Genomic DNA, 23,154 nt, shown 5'->3' with positions numbered 1-23,154 from the left:
TGCAATCCCTTGCAATTTCTTATTTGCCCAAGAAATTGTTATTGTCATACAGTTCATGGTGATTAATTATGAGCTACCATGCATAAACTACATGCCAGGCAAGATTTACAGGTAGAATTAACCTCCTAATGATTTATTACACTACTTACAGATTACCTAAGAAAAGTAGAGGAGTTTTCAGGTACATGAGTTCTCAATAAGAATATGTATATCTAAAAGTTGATGATATTTCTAGTTACTGTAATAAGGCTCTGCCTACAGGAGTTTGGTCTGTGTCCTTAGACTGCAGTTTCACTTACCATTTCATAAACAGAATGTTTAATAAGGAGTCTGTTGTGTTCTCATTGCTCAAAGGAAAAGCAACGTCTTAGAATATCTGCTTGATGTTCTGAAATATTGCAAAGTTTGTAAACAGGAAAATCTGTTAATTACCTACACTTTTTGTTGAGGGTGAAAGGTAAAGGTCTGATTCTGCCTGCTGAGAAGTGTCAAAGTTTTGCTGCAAGAGTCAGATGATGGTAGTGATTATTAGTATAGGTACAGTCTTGTCCAGTAAGCAAGTTGGATGTAATAGGGGAGCCTTTCAACACAGAGCTCTTTCCATACCAAGACTTTAGTTGCTTCTTCTGACCTTTTGTTTTTCCTTGCTTTGGCCATATATTAGTCTGGGCATAAGGAAAAGATAGCTAGTTACAAATAGAGATGTTGATTTACAGAAGTCTCAAGCAGTGATTATTTTGAGATTATATGAAATATTCCTTCACCCAGAAAATTACGTGAGCCTTCTACCTATGAGACTGAGATGTGATGAATATGCTTGCATTAAGCAATTTAAGAGCCAAGCTAGTTTTGTATTTTGAAATGGTGAATAAGCAGATATTGTTTGTTCATGTGTAGCTATTAAAATAGCACCTGCTTCAGCAAAGAATTGGTGACTAGTTGCTTTTCCTTCATTCTCTATAGTGTTATTCAGTAGTCCAGGGCTCTAATTACTAGAGACTATGTTTTTATAATTTAGTTTTATTGTCTTTGTAATTACCATATTATGACATTAGTTGGTATAAGTAGTTTACTGCTGTGAGATTGTCCTTTACTAATTGTATTAGTAACTTGACTAAAGAATAAGGTGTGCACCTGTACAGTCCTTTTTCCCAAGAGTTTGCTGAAGGCATTGAGACAAGCTAACTTATAAAAATCAAAGGGCGACTACAAAAGGTGACAGAAACAATTCTTGGAGCTGTAGATTTCTTGTATGCATTGAATTAAAGACAGCAGAGTGCACAGTTTTGTGTAGAGAAGATGCTCAGGTGATCAAATGTTAAACTGATTTGTCTCAGTCTGATTGGAGATTAGCATCAGTTAAACCTTCTGTGTAAAGAGACTGTAATTCAGCACCCTGAGCAGGGGACCAGCCAGTAGACATTGTCCAGATGCTAGTTCAGCTCCGGAGTCACTCGATAGCCCTGAGCCAAGCTGGTCAGGATATAAAAAACATGTGGTGTTTACATGAGGTTCTTTAATGGAAGAGAACAATAGAGTCTGTTTTGGTTGGTTGTTTTGTTTTTGGGTTTTTTTTTTTTAATTCAAAGGAATTCCCTTGGCTGTTTTGGGGGTTTTTTTTTTAAATTCAAAGGAATTCCCTTGGGATGTGTGCCAGGGTATTTGGAAACTTTTGTTGGCTTTAAAATGGCTGAAATACTGAGGTGCGTCCCCATTTTTTCTACATTCCAATATGAGAGAAACATAAAAGCTGCTCTACATTTGTGAAATTTGGATTTCAGAAATTACTATTACCTATGCTACTTAGTATTACTAACACCTGTAGAGAAATCAAAGATTTCCATTTGATTGTTGCTCAGTCTGGGTTCAAGCTTTGTCCTTTATGCTAAGACTAGCAGCTTGCTTATTAAAATTATTTACATAATTGTTTGCTTAAAAGGAACAGTTGACACCTTTGCCTTGCCTCTGGCCTGTTCAGAGTCTAGTTCCTGAGACTTTAAAATAACTGTTAGAGCCAGAAGTCCTGTCTAAAACTGACTGAAACAAAGGATTGGAAAGAAAAACAAAACTGTTATGGAATGGACCTTCTGAGGATATATGAAAGTGGCATTCTCTCTTAGCTAGAGCTGCTTTCAGCTCTGGTAGTGTAGCCTATTTGAAAGGTGCACCATGCAGGTGTGTACCTATCATTCAAGGCATATGTTAACTTTACAGTACAGAGCAACTCCATGGAACACATGTTCAGAGTATGAATAGAAAAAAAAATAATGGGGCATGACTGCTTCTGAAGACAACATTCCTGCATCTTTGGGAATTGGCATCCTTCCTTGGCAACTGCAAGGTTTTTTTTACATCTTTTGAAGATACATGTAGGACATTTATTAATCCAGTCTCAGTATGAGGAATAGCTGGATATGATGCAGCGGTAAGGAAACCAAGACTATTAAATCCTGCCAAATTAAATATTTCTTTAATGTGAAAGCCAATATGAGTAGACATTTTTCCACACATTTTATTTCTGGAATGAATTTCCCCTTACATATGAGCCCTGTGACCCCTATGTTTCCATACTAAATTAACACAGTAAGTAAACTTCTTTTAATTAATTCTACTTCCAGTCCAAGAGATTGCTGAAGTTGCTAAAACAAATCTGCCAGATTTAGTTTGCAAACTTATTTTTTGGCAAAGGAATTTGCCCGCTTGATTTTTTCCTCTTTTTAAATTTTATTTTATTCCCGAGGTAGTGCTGCCCCTGCAGATTGTTGCAGCTTTGTAGTAAACAACAGCTTTGGGATGCGGCTTCCTGTGTTTCCCGGGGCGGTGCACACTGTTGCTGTTGTGCTGTGAGGTGGCTTGCCACAGTGTGAAGTTTTCCTTTGTACTTCATAAACTAAGTATATTTATTTTCCCCTAGAAAAAAGTTTGAGAAAAAAAGTTAAAGTTTGAGAACACTCCAGGAAAAATAGAGGAAATGGACCAACCAATCGGTACACGTTACATTTAGCCAGGCAAGCATTCATCTCCTGATGTTTCTGCACTAGGAAGACATTTATGTAACACAACTGAATGGGAATAAACAGAAAGGCCAGCTCTTAGAAGGGATTTTAATTATCTGAATCACAGAATCATGGCTTCCAAATGGGATCTGAGGCAGCCAGTATGAAAAGTTATATGATGAAGGATGATGCACTGAAAGGAAGTGCCACTTGGAGAGTGTACATTCCCAAAGCAGGGGTCATCAATTCAGTCCCTGCCCTGCTCTGAGCATTTCTGTCCAGTCCAAGTTTGCTGGGGCAAGGTTGGTGGCCCCAGCCAGGGCCAAGCAGACAAGCTTTTGGGGGTTTTGGACATCCTGCCCTGCAGTATGTGCAAGTGATCTATTTGTGATAGAACAGCTTTAATAAGGAATAACAAATAAATATCTTCCCAGAACCCCTGTAAAACTGCTAAACATGGATATGAATGGGGTGCCTCAGTGAGAGCAGCGAAGTGAACCCACGAGCTGAAGATGTGTATCTCCACCAGTTTGATGTTGCATCACCTGCTGTCTCTGGGGAGCAAAAAGGAGCAATCCTTTCTCATATTAAGAGGACACTGTAGGGGTTCCTTACTGCAGCGAGCATTCAAGCAGCTTCTAGTACTGCACACTTCAGAGTTTATTAACCTGGGATGGCCAGTTAAGATATTTTATAGGGGCATTAAGTTCTATTAGCTCTCAGTTGCATATTTCAAGGAAAAAAAAGGTACAAAGTATTTTTTTTTCTCCTTTTCCCCTAGAGCCTATTTTCTATTGCCTCCTGACTCAAACAGTGTTCACACAAAGAGCTGACTTTTGCTTTCAAGACAACTTGAGGAGCAGGTATCTCAGGGCTGGGGAATAGGATTCAGTGGCTTAGTGTAGAGTAAAGTACACAAATGTCTTCATATAAAGAAAAACTGACAAATGTGTATGAAAGTAATAATCCGTTACCATCAGTTATCATTAAGAGTATATATATCAGCGGCTTTAGGGGTTTTTTACTAGCTGATTTATCCAAATGGGTTTGGCCTTCCCACACTTCACTGATTTTTTTGGGGAGTGGAGGGGATTCCCAAGGAAAATATTACTCCTATTATACAAACTTCAAGAAGACCTTTGAGATTCAGAGTAATTATCACAACTTCTTTACTTTGAATCAATGCAAAGGTCTTCAATTTCTTTTGGACAATCTGGCATCTGCCTTAAATGACAAACATTAATATAGTGGGTCAGATCTGTTCTCCCTATAAATTTAATCATAAAAATATTGAGAGAGAAAATACTGAGTATCCTTACACTTGCCTTGAGTACACATATTAGTAATTGACAGTGTCTAGACAGATAGCAAGTAAAGTCTGAGACAAATAAACTTACACTAAAGTCAGCCACATTTCCCAGTGGTAATAGAGGGGGAAGATTGTGGGGGGCTAACACAGTTGCCAGCAATTTTGTTTGAAACCTACTTCCTCTTTAAAAATGTTTTAAAAGTGTGCCTTTTTAAACATTTCACATAAAAGCCCACCAAAGTCTGTAGAACCTGAAAAACTACCACAAAAAGTAGTCTAATAAGATAAGATGAATATTTGTCTGGGTGTGTGCAACACCGTGAATCAAGTTTTTCTTCTTTCTTCTTTAAGGACTCAGAGTCTTTTATGAAACCATAATCATATAGTGTATTGTCAGCATGTCATTACTAATGTCCACAGGAATTTTAAAAACAATGAGGTGCACTGTTATCAGCTGGTGATCATCGAGCTTCAGCACAGCAGCATTCCTGATCATCTCGTCCTAAAATTGCAGTTCAGCTTCTCATCAAGCTTGAAGATGGTTTGCTATAGAAAAATTGTAACCTAAACCAAGGTTAAACTTACGGCACCTGAACAGAGAAGAGGTTACCCCAGGTTTACAGTAAGCCTAAGTTAAAGTCTTCCAAAAGACCCAAAAGAGCAAGGCACTCTGCCCCCAGCCTGTAGCTCTGCATGGGGTGGTTGTGACCCCAGTGCAGGACCCAGCACTTGGCCTTGTTGAGCCTCAGACAATTGGCCTTGGGCCATCAATTCAGCCTGTCCAGATGCCTCTGTAGAGCTTTTTATACACATCTCTAACAAAGCTAATGTTAATCAGTCATCTGTCATGCCTGACAGATTCCACCAAAATCTTTTGAACTTGCTGACCAATTTTGAAATACATTTGACAGATGGACCAAAGATTCAGGTGCACCACATTTCAATGATGAAAATAGGCAATGGGGGAAAGACACACATTTCTTGTCTCTGCATGGGAAGAAACCCTGTTGTCAAAAATCTCTTTTCAGGTTTTATTTTTATCATCACAAATTATCTTTATAATACTTTAATACAGTTCCATTACTAGAACCCAAAGAATTCACAAGGAAGAGCTTGGCAGAGGAAGCCAAGCCCAGCTTCACAATTTCTGTGAAGGCCATGTTATCAAGATTTTAATCAAGTAGCTAAAATTTTGCATGAGCCTTTCCAAGCAAAATTAAACTTCGAGAATAAGTGTGGAAAGCCATAAATCCACTCTGTGCAATGACAGGAGAGAGGGAGAAGGCTGTCTGGAGTTCAGGACAGGGTTGAAAGAGTGATCCAGCCTGGAGAAGAGTAGCTATATGTTTTTGAGGGGATGTGGATGGCCAAGAAAACCCACTAAGAAGATAAAAAACTTTAAGCTTCTTTCTGAATAATGAGATTTTTTTTCTCTTATAAGAATAGGGCTCTCAGGAGACCAACTTTTTAAAAACACTGAAGCACTCTCTGGGTAGGCACCTAGAAAGGACCTTCTGAGAAAAGTTTTACAGGAAAGAGCAAGCCAGACTTTTTTTGTGGGGTCAGGAAAGATCTGCTGTGTGGAGAGTCTGTGCCCTCACCAAGCTGCCAAGGCCACCCCAGCCCAGCTGCTGGGTCCCACGGATCAGCATTCTCCTCCTGCTGCCAGGGCTGGGAGCTGGTGCTGTGGCTCTGGGACTCACTGCCATGCTGCAGGAAGGACACAGACATGCTTGTGAGTGGTCTTCTCGTGCAAATCATGGTTATGGACATTAGTTCCCTCTGCCTGTACACCAACCTTTCTTTCTTACCTTTGTCAGTACTGCTGTGCATAAAGGTGTTAACAGTGAATGTTAACAGCAAATTTAACAAGTGAGGCAAACTCCTCTGGTCCCCAAGGAAGGGCTCCACAAGGAACTGGGAGGAGGCAGGGCTAAGCTGTAAATAATTCACTATCTTTGAAGGAGCATTTTCTGGAAGTTCACGGGAGGAGCCTGGTGCATGACAAGAGTTTTAGCATTATTTCAATGAAGTACTCAGTCTAAGTGCTTCATTTAAGTTAGAGCAAGTCAAGTAACACCAGAAGCCCTGTTAAATTAGCTACACAACTATTATTAGCTATTGAGTTATAAAACAATAAAACCCCAGAACATACCATGCTTGAACTGGAGGAAAAAATTTCCCTCTGCCCATTCCCAGTGGGGCATTGTGTGTTGTGCAAGAGGAAGAGAGGAGAGCAACCTGCTGGGTGATGCTCCTCAGGTGAGCTTTGTGTGTTTCACTGCTTTGATCTGTCTCTCTCCATAGGTGGTGTGATGGTGGTCTGTGCTGCTAATCCAGCACGAATCCTCCATCAGCATGGAGCTGCCATACCTGCTCTGCTGGCTGAGGTTTTCCACTGGCTCCCTGCCTTGGAGCCCCAAGCACTAACCCATCTGTGCAAAGAGGAACAGGTTTCAGTTTTCATTTCTCCAGGGGTAGCTCTTGGCAGGTTTTTGCCACTTCTGGAAAGTTCTGTCCTTGGCGAGGTGATTAAATGCATTAAAGTGCAGGAGGATCAGAGCAGGGTTACAGTCTGACCTAAAGTTTTCTCCTGTGCATACAGAGACCAATATGTATAGACTCCAGTGGAGTAAACTGGCAAGACACCATCGATTTACTTTTTATTTTAACTCACTTGGGCCAAGGTCTGTTTGTTCATCCAGTATTCACCCATCCCAAGACCAAGTCATTCTTTTTTCTCCTGCTGTCCTCCTACCCCTAGATTTTCCTCTGAGTGCAGGAGTCAATGAGTCTCTAGTCATGCCATGTGTACCCCCTTGTTCTACCATCTCCAGCCTCTCAGGCAGGGAATCCCACTCCTCTCTGTGGAGAATCAGGGAAGTCTATAGGCAGTGAACATGAACCAGCCCTTCTCCACCCTGAAATGTACTGCTGCTTTTGCTGTCAGCTTGGAGGGCCCTGTCCCCAGGGATCCTGCTCTGCCCACAGCCACTGCTGGTCTGCACTGAAGATCATGGTTGTTACCTCCTGTCCTTGCTGTGACTTGAGCAGAGAAAATCTGGATATTTGGCAAACAGCTTTTCATGACACCCAATGTTTTAGCATCCACAGACATTAAGTTGGTCACAGCTGTTCTTGTGGCAGTCATTACCCATTGCTGTAGGTACCAGGGTCCAGTGTAAGGCTGCCAGCACCTGCAGGGGCCAGGGGAGAGGCTGTGGACATGAGGTCAGCAGCATTTCCTTGTGCCTCCACTGCTCACCTGGTGTTTGGGGCAGAAGGCCCCACCAAATGGTCCATGCCATGTCCTGGCAGGGACATTCTGCTGGGGGTGAAGGACCTGATCCTGCCATAGGGAATTGCTATCTCCTCTAGAAGCTAAAAGGAGCTGGATGTCCTGTTGCCATGTGGCTTTGACCTTTGCTTAACACTTTCCACCAGGCACAGAAGGCACTGGGCAAAGAGGACACTCTTGTGCTGTGGTTTGTATTCTCTATGACTGTCTTCAGAAGAACAAATAGTTTGGGCAACCCTTGGAAACAGAATACTTAAGCCACATCACTGATGACATGATTTCCAAAAGATGTGAAGTCTTGACACAACTGATTTGGAGAAATGAAAAACACTTATCTGAGATGTGCTCCCCAAGACAGTTCTGCTTCCTCACTTACTAACTGGAAACAGCAGAAATGAGCTCAGAGTGAAAAGCTGGCCAAAGACCTTCCTCGCTTGTCCTGTCCCCTAAGAGATCATCTGTGCTGTACAGGAGATCATCTCACATTGCTCACAGAAATCAAATAATCCAACAAGGAGAGCAGAGCATGCTTGTGGCAATCACATTGCTGATGCTGCTGTCTTCAGGGCCACAAAGGCTGCCCTAGGGTCTTTCATATGCCACATTTGTGTCCTGCTGCCCCAGGGTGTCTTTCATATGCCACATTTCAGATAACTTTCTGGATATGCCACACTGCATATGGCTAATTCAAACAGAAACATCTGGACACTGCAGCTCTCTGGTATGAGAAGAGCTATGGCTGATCCTAAGTGTTACCAGAATCACAAAATAGCAGAGGTTTCAGTCCACCTCACTGTCCACTTAACAATTCTTCAACAGCTTATCTCTGAGGATGTTTTAGAAGACTGTGCTGAAAGGCAGGCTGACGACAAGATAAAAAATACCCACTGCTTTCTCCTCATCCACCAAGCCAGTCCTCTCACTGTAGACTGCTCTGAGATTGGTTAAGCACAATTTCCCTTTCATAAATCCATGCTGACTGGTCTTAATCACTTTTTAGTCTTACGTGTGTTTGCAAAGTTATGAAGAGGATTTTTTTCATTACCTTTGTGCATTTCAAGGTGTAGCTAGGCAGTGTGTAGTTTCCCAGATGCTCCTTCTTGTTCTCCTTGAAGACAAAAGTTACAGTGCTTGGAGTCTTCAGACCCTCCCAATCACCCTGACTTTTCAATGATTATTGAGAGTGACCTTGCAATAACACCTGCCAGCTTCCTCTATGCTCAAGGGTGCATCCCAGCAGGGCCCATGGACTTACATATGTTGGCTTTGTTTGTGTGTTCTCTAACCTGTTTCCGCTGCATTGATGGTGAGTCCTCCTTGTTCAGGAGATGAACAATGCTGGAGAAGTTCACTTTGTGAATGACTAAAACCCCTTAGTGCCTGGGGACTGCAGCAGCTCAAGGAGGAAGAAGATTTACATGGCATGGGGACCCAGGAGAGGCAGAGGAGGATGGGAAAATTATACAGTTCATTTAAAAATAAAAATTAAGGAAGTCAGCTGGTGTCAGAGTAAAATAGATGCAATCAGTAATCAAAGCAGAGCATGAATAGCAACTGGAATTGTACATCTAAACACCCAAAGAAGTTGAACCTGACTCGTGCAATCAGTGCTGACTGATCCTGATTCAGTACAATGCCTTTTCCTGGCCATATCCCTGCTGAGATCTACCACAGGGATCACTTCTACATATTGCTTGCAGTGAAGTAAAACACTGACTCCTTGACCATAGTTATTAAAAAGCCCCAAATTACTACCCTGAGGGAAAGCAGAGCAAAATTGCCAGGAATACCAGACACACAGATTACTAAATATCCCAAAGACCACAAGGAAAGAAAAGCTCTCTACAATGAATGGAGATGTATCCCCTAAAGCTTCCTCAGCTGAAGTTTTTTCTACCACAAGAAATTTGACAACCTTGTTTAATTTAAAAATGCATTTAGGATCATATTGTAGAAAACAGTCCATAGCCTTGCCAATCTTCCCAGGGGCAGGAGCTTCGTACAAGAGGTTGGAAAGGAAAATATGTCTTTGCTCAGTCTGACCTGTAATTCATTTCACATGCAAAGGCAGAGGTTCTGGAAAGAGGAAGGCCAGAAGAAACACAGTGTATGTTCCCAGGGCTGGAGAGATGTGGGTCAAATCCCTGTTCTGTTTTCTCATTTCCCCTTTGCTGTGATGATATAAAAACATTATCCTTTCTCAATCTGATGTTCTCAGGACAAATACACTAATAAATTCAGGTGTGCAGTTGCTGCCTTGTACTATTTAGTAGTTCCCTATCATATGTATATTTCATCTTTAAATGCTGCATGAGTCAAAATCCTCCAAACATAAAAATAAGGCTTCTGCAAGATACAGCCTGGCTAATGTAGGATTCTGAGGAACATTGCAGTGCTCTGATGGCCTCAAAATAGCCCCTATATATAAAAATGCACAGAGACTGGTCCCAAAGAATTAGCCCTTAGATACTTAGGCCAGTGCTTTCAGAGCTAAGACCTCAGGAATGTAGTGTAGATCATCCATGCCATGCATGGGGATTTGTGTTAGCTTTGGCAGCAGCTACAGCCATCAGAAACAGCAATAAGCCAGAACAAACCATTCTGCCTGGGTAATCATCCACGTCCTGACCTCCTTGCATCTCTGCTGGCTTCTTAATGCTTTGTTGCATCTGGGCCTAGCAGAAAACCATTTTCTGCAGGAGAGAACAAGGTCACAGGGTTATCTATGAGTGGACCCTCACAGATCAATTGGTGTTTCTTCATGAAGTTAATCTGAATAACCTGAGCATTCATTATATTTTCTTAAATATAGGATCAGGGGATCATGCATCCAGTGCTCTTTCACCTCTGATTCTCCCTCTCTACTGTGCTCTCGTGAGACTCCACCTAGACTGGAGTGCTGCATCCAGGTCTGGGGCTCCCAACACAAGAAAGATGGACCTGACCATCTTGGAATGAGTCCATAGGAGGCCACTAAATTGATCACAGGGCTGGAACCCCTTTTCTATGAAGACAGGCTCAGAGAGTTGGGGCTGTTCAGCCTGGAGGAGAGGAAGCTCTGGGATGACATTAAACCACCTTCCAGTGGCCTGGATGGGGCACTAAGTAATCTGCTCTAGTGGAAGGTGTCCTGGCCCATGGCAGTGGGGTTTGGAGCTAAATGATCTTTAAGGTCTCTTACAACACAAACCATCCTATGATTCTACTATTACCACTGCCCAGCTGGGTACAGTACCTTAGAACTGGAAAAAGAGGCTTAAAGAAATGATACATATATGTTTCTTTTCACATATCCCAAACATTGAAAAATTAATTTTTGTGAAGGTCAGAGATGGGATTGGTATCTTTGTAAACAGAAATAAATTTGGTGCTATATTGACCCACCATGCTGAACATACCTGAAGTGGAGGGAGATGCTGCCAGCACAGAAGTTGCTTCAAGAGCTTGGAAATGACCCTGGCAGGTTATAAATCTAAAAGATTTTCTGTGTCTAACCTTAGAAAAATCATAAATGTTTAGTTCTTCCTTTTTAAAAATTAATAACCTCTCCTCATTGAGCCTAAAATGTGTTTCTGTTGGAAAGAGGCTGGGCACGATGCACACTGCATGAATGCTGCATGAATTTTGGGTCCCCCCAAACTGCAGGACAGTCCTGCTTGTGCAGGATTACAAGCATGGAAGCTGCAAGAAGGCATGGCTCTTCTATGGCAGGGAGCTACTCAGGGAGCTGAGATCACTGGAACAGGTTTCATATTGGAAACCTTTTGATTCAGACTCAAAGGCAAACCAACAAAAAGGCTCTTCCTTCTCAGGCAGGGAGAAAGGTTGGTAGTAATTATCTTTTAGGGAGGTTTGGTTGTAATAGACCTTTAGGAAGCCTGTGAAACTTAGTAACTGGATGCTACCCATCTTAAAAGACTTGAAGAAATGGTTGATTTGCAGGAAAGAAAATCAGGTAAGTGAAAAAATGCTAACAGCTGGGATTGGAACAGAGAAACGTGGAACAGGATTGGTATCAAATCCCCTTTGCTGGAAGTTTGTAAAAATAGAGGAAGTGATTGGTGAGTGTAAGGGGAACTGATAGAACTTTGGTGTGGAAACAATTACCAAGGAGCCTCCCAGCCACACATCTGAATGGCACTGCTGCTGAGAGGTGGTGCTGGCAGCATTGCAGTGAAGAGGAAAGGAATTCAGAGGAGAGACAAGATGAGACAGAGCCAGATGGCTGTGGCAGGGCCCATGCCCTGTGCGGTCCCTGTGTGACTGGATTGAGGAATCCCAGCTATGGGATACCAGCCCCGGTGGCCTTGCCTGTCCCTAGTCCTGCGGGTCACCTCCTGAAGCACAAGTGTTCATGGCTCCTATTAATTTCTCTTTTTGTGTCGTAGAGGTTGTTACAAATGTTGATCAAAGTTTCTTTCTTTGAGTTAATGATCTGAAAAATCATAAAACATGCCAAGTTTGGAATTAGTGTGGGACTAACTCAATGACTAAAAAAAGTTTGGTGAGTTGACCTTCATGTACAATTGTACACTGTTATTTTGTGATCTACATTTAGATTTTTTCCACTTAAATCACTGTGCATCCTGTTTCACAAATTCCAATAAACATTTTGAAACACGCTATAAATACAATTCATTCTTGTCTTGTAAATGTCTCTGAACTACACCCGTCACCAGGAGAGTGGTGTCCCTAGCAACTAATATAAAAACTAGGGGGAACAAAAAGCACTAAGACTGAACCTATTTCATCAACACGTGATACATCCCATTCTGAGGTACTATGAAGTTTTTTGACACTTGTTTTGTAATACTGTCCTCCCAGACAATGTGGCTCCATATGTTGTAGAAGACATCCCTCAGCTCTTTCTTGCAGAGATGGCAGCAGGCAGCAGTGTGTCAGTGCTTGCCTCTGCAGGGGAGGTGGTCCCTGAAACCCAGAGAGCAGCAGAGGCTGGTCATGCAGCAAAGCCAAGCAGATGTCAGTTATGGGAAAACATAAAGGAATCTTTGCCAAAAGTGTCTGAGCCACTAAGTTCAGGCAAGAAAATTCCTATTTGGCACCCTAGTTTTTTAAACAAATGTAGAGAACTGATGGGTCCTGATGAAATACAGCTTATGGTAGTGGTCAGCAAAGGGGATGATGTGTGGAACAGATACTGAAGGGTTCTTTACAGTCTGCAATGAAAGAAATTAAAAGTTCCTGGAAAAAGCAGCAAAGCACCTTGAATATATACATACACAAAAGTGGGTCCAGCCCTGCAGACAAGGACTTAGGGCAGTTGGTGTATTGGACATGACCTGGCAGTGTGCATATGCAGCTCAGAAGCCCAAATGTATCCTGGGCTGCATCAAAAGGAATGTGGCCACAGGTGGAGGAGGAGGATTCTCCCCATCTACTCCATTCTCACGAGATCCCATGTGAAGGCCTGCATCCAGCTCTATACAACACAAATGCAAGGCTGGTGCAGTGCAGGGACTTAGGTCTGAAGAGGGACTGACCGAAGAGTGCAGAAGGTTGCACATGATAGCTGTGGTCCTTGAGATCATCCACCCGCACCTTCCACAGTCCCACAGGCTTGAACACGCTGTGTATCTAGGAGGGTTGAAATGCTACCAAACCAGAATGGCAGTGAGGCAGTCTGTAAGAGGAGCTGATAGCTTTTATTAGATCCATGAAACAGTGGTGGGAAATAAAACTGTTAAATAAAAAGGAACAAAGACAAGCCTTCAGGTACGAAAGCCCCTTCTGGGGCCTGCAAGAGGAGCTAAAGTGAGACCTGTTGTGGTAGCACTCTTAAGGTCTGTGTTGCCACAGGGGTGGAGAATTGGACCCATTGCCAGAGGAGGGGCGAGCAGGGACATTTGAACCCAGTCACCGTAATGGGTACAGGTTAAAAAACATGTCGTTGTTGCAGTAGTTGAGACAGACTTGGTGGCCTCCCCCACCCCTGTCTCCTCCGCTTCCCCTTGGAGGCAGCGAGGGCTGTGGGTGAGGCTGTGCCGCACTCGCCATGGGGCAGGGCCCTCCCTGAGGCGCGGGGTGGGGCGGCAGACAGAGGCAGACGCTGCTGTAGGCCAGCGGGGATTTCACCCCACAGGATCCATCTCCCAAAGAGCCCACATCAGACCTGAAGGGGTCATGGCCACCATCTGCCACGTGCTGGGTGCTGAGGTGGGTGCACTGCTGGGGAGAGGGGGCTGTGCTGGGCACAGCAAGGACACTGCGCAGCCTCTCAGCTCTGGGGGTCCCCCTGAGGGACAGCCTTCGGCTCCAGGTTGGTGGCTCCCTGGAGGCCTCATCCTCCCCAGCTGTCCTTGGGTATGGAAGATGCCCAGAGCAGCTGCTCAGCGTTGGCTCCTGGGAGCTTTTGCTTAAATGTCCCCTGAAATTAGCAGGTGGCATGTGAGCATCCGGGCTGGAAAGAAGCAAAGGCAAAGGCTCCTGTGTCGGCATTGCACCTGCCAGAGACTTGGGAAAGCAAGGCATGGGTTAGTAAAACAAGGTGTGGCATAGCACCTCTCCTCTGTGAGCTGCTTACAAAGGCACTCAACTAACACGATGGTTGGGTTTGATGATCTTAGATGTCTCTTCCAACCATGACCATTCTGTGGTTCTGTGAACACAGGTAACAAAGCAGATGGCATAGCAGAGCCTCTGCCACTATAGCGGGAGTGCCCATGGGCTGGAGGGGCAAACTGAACAAGGCTCCCAGCTCTTGGCTCTGCGTTTGTTGCACCAGTTTTTGCCCAAAGACCGTTTTGCACTGAAAGAGTTGTTTAGACTTTGCATTCACAGCCCTTTGGGTCCACTGCCAGCATATACTGAAGAAGGACCTAAAAATGAAATTATGCTAATACATTTCACACCACAGATTTTTTTTTTCCTATGGAGATTGGAAAAGCTGAGTATGATTTTTTTAATACTGACTGTTTTGAAGTGATCTTTTCACTACAAAAATATTCTTCTTCATCTTTTTTAGAGTCTATTTCTAACTAATAAATTTTCCTATCTTTACATTTTTTTACCCCACAAATAGAAATTTCATTCAGGTAGGGATCAGCACACAAGAATTATTCTTCTGGATCTTCTGGATATTTCACAACTTCTTTAATTGCTCCAATTATTGGATTATAATTATAGAAACTTTAACTCCTTTCAGAACACTCATTTCAAATGAGTGCTTGCAGGTCTTTCTTCTTTATAATTCTGCTTTTTCATTCATTTAATTATAGTGGTTTTGCAGACTGCTGGAGCAACAAAGCGCCTTTCAGTTGTTCTCCACTCATGAGAAAAAATTCCAACAATTTGGTGTAGGACCCAGCCCACCCTCAGCTACAGACCTGCCACCGATGCCATAGAGAGACCATCCTATAAATCACTTGCTCAGTTTTGGTCTCACCTTTTTCTGAAGTTCTCCTCCCTGATTTCTTGTGAACACATTAAAACTGATTCTTTTCAGAATACATTTTCCAGGTTGAACACATTAAAACAGAATCTTTTTGGAATATATTTTTGCAGATTGATAGACACAGGTTCTGTGTGACAAATCAGACTCCAGAGTTAGCTGTATCACAGCTAGTTTGGCAAAACAGGAATATGATGGGTTATGCCCAAGGAAAACCTGCTGGAGAGCTGTGAACTGGAAAGCCAATGAGGATAAATGGCCTAAGTCTGACTGTACAGAATCAGAACAGCTGAAGAGCAGGCTCTACTATTAGACATTTGTGACATCTTTAGTCTGTTTCTAATCCCACACAATTGAAAGTGAAAGTCTCAGGAAGATGCTTTAGGAAGGGAAAGATGAAGACATGCCTACAGGAAGCTTGACCTAAGCAAGTAGGCTGACCAGTAGGCTCAGTTATAAAAGAAAGAAAGCTGTGTGGCTCAGTCATATTTCCTAGGTGGAAACTATTTCAGTGTTCATGGAAACAGAAGTAAACCAGTGATAGGAAAAGCATTGTTGCTGTATTTGTTGGACAATTAGATCAGCTGGTTTTTCTCATACTTTTGTTCCCAGGCATTTGTGTCAAGAGGTTCTGGTTTTTAGTGTCCTCCTGAGTATTTCCAGTAGAAATAGCTGCAGCTTCTAAATTCACGTTCTATTCAAATGGGTTTAACTTCCTGTGTGCACATTTTATCTGCTTCTTGGGTTCCCAGATCCCCTTGCTTCTCCATGTCATCCACATAAGAAATCTGTCCCCACCCAGAGCAATATCCCTTCTGTCTGTGGCTGAAAGAGCATGGATTACTACCTCTAACACCAGGTTGGGGGAATGCACCACCCCTAATATATCAAGAGACACTGCATGTGAGTACTGGTGATGACAACTGAGTTTAACACAGCCTTTGCAATGAAAGTCACTGGGATTCCCTCCATCAGTTATGCAGCAGTCCCAAGGATCTCTGGAGATGCTTTCACAAGTGTTTCCACACCCATCACAGCTGGTGTTTTACCATCAATGCTTCAGAAAGTTCTTCAAAGCACTCTTCTGCCTTCAAACCAGGCAAATGAGGTACAGGTTATGCACCTTCACCCTTTCTTGCCGAAACTCAAGGGGAACAAGCAGAGGTGGAGCGTGCCTTCACCTTTCTTGGTAGTGCCAAGAAATAGGACAAGAGGCAATGGGCAGAAACTTATGCACAGAAAGTTCCACGTGAATGGTGACGAAACTTATCCTGCCCTGCAGCCCTGCTTTGTTTACCAGTGTAGATGCAATCTCCTGCTGCCACCAGGTGCAAATTTGCTCTGGAGAGGAGGTGCTGGCAGTGGATGACAGCGCTAAGGAGAGCAGGATGCTCAGGACATCCCTGGTCCTTCTTATCCTGATCATGGGCATGCAGAATGTGGAGATGTACACCCTGCTCCCACCCCGACCCAAAGCCCAGTCAGCCTCCACCATGCCTTGAACCACAGATCGCTTGACCAAAATTTTGTTGAGCAACAGCAGCAAGAGTTACCTCAATCTCCTGGACTCTTTTTAGTCTTAGAGAAGATGAAGAAAAAGCTGTCTTTGCTTTTTGGATTGATCTTCTTGCTTCTGCTTCTAGTTTTGTTTCTGGACGTGGGTGGTCGTGAGCTCCTTTGGACTTTAGAAAGTAATTATGGTATATTAAAGGTAGAACCAACCTTGTTAATAATCTTAAGGGAACAGAATTTATACCACAGGCCAAAATCACATATTATGGCCTAATTTAATGCTTTGTATTTAATAGGATTTAGTTACTGTGAGGTGAAATAATAAACATATCCCAGATGAAGTGGGATGGAGTAGAAACCCTCTGAAATCATAAAATCAGTGCACCACATTTATTTGTAGAAAACAGTCCCCCCAAAGAGCCCCAACTGAAGCCAAAAGGTCTTCTGCAGCTTGGCTACAGTGTCCCTGCAGTCACTTTAATTCTTCTTACAGTTTAGATATATTTATCTGAATATTAATTTCCATTAGCTTCCATAGATAATTAATTTTATTTAGCCTGCACATAAGTGAAAGAGTGGAAAACAGGAAAATGGTTATGTTACTAAACCAGGACTACAGCTTCCAGAAATAGTGCCCATTATTTAAACACTTTCATACACTGTGTTCCAGATATAAGTTACATATAATGCCTAGATGGCATTTTCCATAGACGGTCCCTAGGGTACAACCATTTCCTCTTCCAAGATTCCCTCACGATTATGTGTAGTGCCTTGGAGAAAGAGAAGAGATAATATGGTATTTCTGACTTCTGAGGATTTGTTGGTTCCTATGTACCTGAGGCAAAACACTTCAAAATCAACAAGTTTTCACAGAAGCCTAAATAAAAAATACACTGTGCTGTAAAATCATTGTAGCATAGACTAATTTAGGCTGGAAGGGCCCTCTAGCTCAACCTCCTGCTCAGGCAGGACTAACTTGAGTTAGATCAGGTTGCTTAGGACCTTGTGAAATTTTTTTCTCCTTACTCATTTGACCTTGTCATGTTCAATAACCTCTATTTGATGGGAGAAAAGAAAGACAAAAAAGCTAAATAAAACTTTAAATATCAGTCTTTAAAATTAACTTACATAATGTTAAGTAATTTTATACCAACCTGGAAAAATATGAATTGGCCTTCATGCCTCCAGAAGTTGGTAACTGGGTAACCACCGTGGCCTCGGCAGGAAAGGAGCCGCAGTGGTCCACTGCAGTTTGGACAGCATTTCCCTGGAGCAAAAATAGGGGGAAACATTTTCTATACTTGTGATACCTGGTTCATTGGTGGCAGATTGCCACTTCTGGTTTGGTGCTCAGAAATTACACTGAGAGAAACTATGTGAAAAACTTCCAAACATAAGCAAAAATCAATACAAACAAACTGATCATTGACTTTATTCTGTCTGTTATTAAATATAACCTTCAAAAATTATTTATATTAAAATGTTATTACAATTTTATCCCAATTTTGTCATTTATTATCATGGTCAGTTTTAGTTTTTCTCTTGTCAGACTTTGGAATGTCATAAATGTTTCTAGAGAACACTGTTCTGGCTTCAGTGAGCACCTGAGTTATATCTTTCTTTAGCTAAAATGTACATCAGATCTAGAAATCAGTACGTGCTAGCTCTACTGAGCAATCACAATTGTTTGGAATGGTCTTGTTAAAAATATGTGTGCAGCTCATGTTCTCTGTTTGCATTGTCTGGCTCCAGTGACGTGACTGTGGGGCCTATTTTCCAGTCATCACAGTTTATGAGCAACTTCTTTGCTGCAAGACTTGCCTCCTGAGTTACTCTTGGGCCAGTGCAATAATGAAGTCGACGCGTAGGTGGGCAGGAACAGCAGGGCAGTGCAGGAACTGCATGCACTGCACAGCTTTCTCAGCACCCTCACTAATGGGCCTGAGAAGGCTGGGAACCAATCCCTAACCAGCAGAAATAGAGATTTTAAAAAGTTTAGGGAAAAAAAAATAAAATAAACAAGCAGCTGACTATGCCCCAACAATAAGAAGAGTAAAATGCAATGTTCCAAATCAAGAATTGCATTGGAATACAAGGAATGGCAGAAGGAAGGCTGGGTAATCCAAAGGGTATCCTATACTTGGATTTCTACTCTGTTGTGTTCACTTATGAACTGCCATACAATGAACTGCCACGTTTGTACTCACGCTGTTGTTTTTGCCTGGCTTTATCACATATGGCTGGTCTTAGGTAGATCTTCCTCCCATCCAAGGTAGAGCAGTTGTTACCACAAACCACCACCCCAAGGCAGGACTTTTTTAAGATGCGAGAGTTGTGGTTGTTGGTGTTTCTCATTGCCCAGCTGCTGTGGTGCCTCTGAGCATTTTTATCCTCTGAGCTATAGATATGTTTTACGTAGGAATCTGGCCATTCTTGAAACCAGTCTGTCTGGCTCACATGCTGTGGAAAAAGCAAAGCAAGCCGTATTTTATGCTGGGAAAGAGAAAAGCTTGTCCAGGAGCTGAGCAGAGCTGGACCTCTCCGGGTTTCCTCTAGCCTTGGTGACTCTAGCACCCCGGCAGGTGATGCTGGTTGTCAGGAGGGAGCAGTGGAGATAAGGCAGGAAAAACACAGATCTCTGTGGCTCCCCGCAGGCCCCAGAGCATCAGGAAGGCCTGGCTAGGAGCTTGTTCTCATTCACCCAACCAACCAATCAAAAATAATAAAAAATACTAAAACCCCCCCCAAAACCCCCCAAAACCTCCAAACAAACAAACAAACAAAAATAAAACAAAACAAAAACATAGAAAAACCAACAAAAAACCCCCATAAACAAACAACAAGCCTCAAGGACAACAGAGTAAGGAGCAATAAAAATAAAACTGGAAAAAAACCCCAAAGACCCAAATACACATCATATCAGTGTACACCAGTTGGTACACTCAATACAGTGAAATGCAGTAAGCTCTAAAACATCTACCATACCTGATGATCATTTTGAGGGAAAAGTTCTTAAAATAAGGGATACAAAAGCTTAGTAGAAATTTTCTTTAAATTGCTAATCCCAGGACTGAGAGCCCTAACAGCAGTAAGAACAACAACCAAGAAGAGAAAAATTCCCATGCTCCCCTGGTAGCCACTGGGTAGTGTAGGGAAGGGTGTCCATGATGTCTCCAGACTGAAATGCAGGTGAAGGTGACCTTGGACTGAAGGGCAGGGGACATTGCTTTGGGCAAACAGCACTGTTATAGTAGGGAGGAGGCTGGGATCCAGTAAGAAGGCAGGGCTGGGAGTTGAAAGGCAGAGCTGGATGCTGAAGGACTGCAGCAGGAGGAATCTGGTAGAAATATGCAGAGCTGAGGGACAGGGAGGTGACATTGGTGTGCAGGGTGTGTGGGCTTTCACTGGAGAGCAGGGTTGAAACTTTCAGTAAGAGAACTAGAAAAGGACAGAGGGAGGGCAAGATGACTATTGTGCCTCTCAGCAAACCTCTGCAAACATAAAGCAAGGATTCCCTAGGTGCTCCTGAAAATACTTGCTTCCATGTGAGAAGACAGCTCTGGAGCTGGAGCCCAAACTGCAATGAGACTGAACACCCATAGTAGCAAGGCAGTGGTGGGTGCTGTGCTCCCTTTCAAAAAACACCACCCAGGGCAAAAAGCAAGACCTGGACAGCTCTAATTAATTGCCCATAGCAGGAGGCACTTTTTTTCCTCTGCTTTCTCTGCTCCTAATCCACCAATGAAAACAATGCCTTTGCAGCGTTGCTATTTTTCATGCGTCAACAACCCTTTCAATAATACATTTAAGGAGAAATGCGTGGAAATGCCAATATTTTCTCAATATTTTTTAGCAAAATTCCCCCACACCTCGAGGTGACAATGAGAATAAAGGCAATGAGTCACAGATGACTGAGAAAGCATTTAAGATCAGTGGTGGAGATGACTGGTCAGAACGAAATAAATTTCTACGACACAGGCACATACCTGAGGAAGTTTGATGTCATTGATATCCCAACTCGTCATTTCTCCATGTCGGGAAGCAGAGTCCTCCTGCTCCATAACAGAATCATCTGCACCTTTCAGCATTTTTGAATTCCTTCCCAAAGTTAGCAAGAAAGTCGCTCCTGGCTGCTTTTGAAGTTACCTGGCTGTCAGCAGTCTCAAGCAGTTTACAACCAGGAAGCTGTTTCCTGAAGCTAAATGATAGAGAGGCTGCTCATTAAAGATAAAAATCAGTGTTCTTCTGCCAGAAAAACTTGTTCCATTAAAAGTTTTGCAAGCCAGCAAGGCAGTGGAAAATATAGCTTAGAGATAGCCTGTGATGTTACAGAGACATCAGCAGCAGCAAGCAAATCGTGTGTGTGGCATCTGATTTGTTTTGCTCAATCTCCTTTCATACCACTTTTATAGCCTTATAGTTACTTTTATGTAACTCTGCTCACAGGCTCTTTGTACATCTGATCCAACACTGGCTCTGGATTCCCGGAGCCAAACTGACTGAACAGCTCAGCAGCTGTTGAGGGGTCTTTGAGTCGCTCCTTACCTATTAGATATTTCTCACTCTGCGTGGTGAGAGTGAGAAATATATAATAACAAAGGTGGCAAAAGATGGCTCTGCTCCACCAATTCAGAAGAAATGGTGCTCCACCATTTCAAATATTGCTGGTATCCCTCAGAGCTTACCAGCTGCACCAGGGAAGTATAGAAAAGGAGGTTGGGCTATCTGCATTTTCCTATTTCAATGGCAGACTGAAAAAAAAAAAATGCCACCAAGGTATTTTTGTTAAAACAAACAGGTTTTCCCTGATTTTTTTTTTTTAAGTACGTGGCTGCCCTACTCTGAATTTCAGTACCAGCCAAGCTTAATAAAATATTTTGTTGGTTTTGTCTGGGATAGAGTTCATTTTCTTCACAGTAGCTGATATAGGGCAGTTTTGGATTTGTTCTGAACACAGGGCTGATAATACAGAGATATTTTTGAGTTTGATCCTCAGAGATCCCATGCATGAAAAACTTTGTTTCCTTTGTTAAGGAGAGAAAAGGTGAATCAGTTTTTGCTTTCTGGAAACTGGGAAGTTTCTGTGTTTTCAGGAAGGTCATTATAGTTATGCAAATTAAGGATTTATTAAAGACTACTGAGTAGTGAGAGAAACAAAATCTACCTGATAGTCTAGTACATAGACTTTCAAAAGCCTAATGTATTTCACTGTTATTTCTGGCTCTGCATATACGTATGGCCCTCAGAAAGTGATTTAGCCTCCATGTCCTTAGTTTACTTGTTTATAAAATACCTGTGATCTTACTTTCTCATGTTATATTATCACCTCTAAAGGAAGACTTTGTGGATTTTTGTAGAGCACTTGAGACATTTGCCTGTGTGGTTCTCTGGCACCATAGTCAGAGCACCATTGCCCCATGTTGTGGCTCAGATTGTGTGGGACAAAGAAGCAAAACACCCTCCACAGAAACAGACTCCCACAGAGGGGGCCTGGTAGCCAGCACCAAATTCAGGAATCTGAACTGAGGGCACTGTACTGGGAGGGCAACCCAGCAGATTCAAATGAGATGTTAGTACAGAGGAGAAGGGAGCACAGTAAATCAGTAATAAAAACCTCAGTAAGAAACATTAGGTCTTCATGGATTTTCCTACTGTGCTACAATAAAAATGGAGATAGTAAGGTCAGGACAAATAAAATACAAGCTGCATTAAAAAACTGAGTTGAATTTGCTGAACAAATCACCCTTGACTACTGTGTGCTCTAAAACATTAATTGATTTCTTACACAATTCAAAATTATTTTTTGCTTTTAAAATTACTTTTCTAAATGTGATGGCTTGGAAATTGATTTTTAATTTTCTTCATTAGAGAAAATGGAACATTTCTTCTTTATGCTATATTAATAGGTAATTTCATCATAATGCACACAAAAAATGAAGTTCAAGAAAATCATACATGTTTAACTACTTGTAGGCAAAGCCTTCCATTACTTATTTCTCTAGACTCTTGTGCTACAGCATTACTACTAGTGTTTCTGTGATATGTCATGGAAGTTGAACACTAGGCAAGACAAAGTCAAAAACATAGGAAAGAAATAATATTTGACGATCTGCTATTTAATTTGTATTTCTATATAACATCTGAGATAGGTTACAATATATTTAGAAAGAGATTTAAACCATATATTTTATGACTTAACTAGCAAGTATTTGGAAAATTTCCTTTATTTTCCTTACAAGTACTTGATGTTGACCACTTAGAAAAAGGATTATGAATTTTTAAAATAAATTATGTATATTACCAATTTACATGAGCCTATAGGTTAAATTAATTCAATATCATCTGCAAAATTGTACTTGGAAGGACAGTCTGGCAGACCACAGGCACAGAGAGATTTCAGCCGTTCTTCAGCAACCATGTACAACAAGAAACTGAGGACTAAAAAAGGCCTGGAGCTATAAAAGGCTTCTTGCACTGAGGCTCCTGCTCTGGAGAGGGCTGTGCAAAGCCCGCAGAGCAGCACCCTTGGGAAGCAGCTGTCCCTGCAGGGGCTGCCCGCTGCTGTCCCGCTGCCAGGCTCTGCCGCAGGGCGGGGGCTGGCAGCAGGAACACCTGGATGTCACCTGTCACA

At 42.4% G+C, this 23,154-nt stretch overlaps 1 protein-coding gene across 2 annotated transcripts; it reads right to left on the bottom strand.

The window, feature by feature from the left end:
- Nucleotides 1–2,544: 2,544 nt before the first annotated feature.
- On the bottom strand, nucleotides 2,545–20,710 carry GCM1 (glial cells missing transcription factor 1). Of its 2 annotated transcripts, XM_041410653.1 has the most exons (5): nucleotides 20,510–20,710; nucleotides 18,731–18,983; nucleotides 17,678–17,790; nucleotides 16,565–16,693; nucleotides 2,545–2,910 (listed from the first exon to the last, which is right to left on the bottom strand). In XM_041410653.1, the coding sequence occupies exons 1-5, from the start codon at nucleotides 20,609–20,611 to the stop codon at nucleotides 2,884–2,886; spliced, it is 624 nt and encodes a 207-aa protein (XP_041266587.1). In that variant the 5' UTR covers nucleotides 20,612–20,710; the 3' UTR covers nucleotides 2,545–2,883. The 2 variants fall into 2 exon arrangements, with proteins under 2 accessions (XP_041266587.1, XP_041266588.1); XM_041410654.1 differs by lacking the exon at nucleotides 16,565–16,693.
- Between the last annotated feature and the right edge of the window lie 2,444 nt (nucleotides 20,711–23,154).

The sequence above is a fragment of the Onychostruthus taczanowskii genome, unplaced genomic scaffold, assembly GCF_017590055.1.
Source record: "Onychostruthus taczanowskii isolate IOZ18803 unplaced genomic scaffold, ASM1759005v1 scaffold33, whole genome shotgun sequence".
NCBI lineage: Eukaryota > Metazoa > Chordata > Aves > Passeriformes > Passeridae > Onychostruthus > Onychostruthus taczanowskii.
This window is presented reverse-complemented; position numbering and strand designations above follow the sequence as displayed.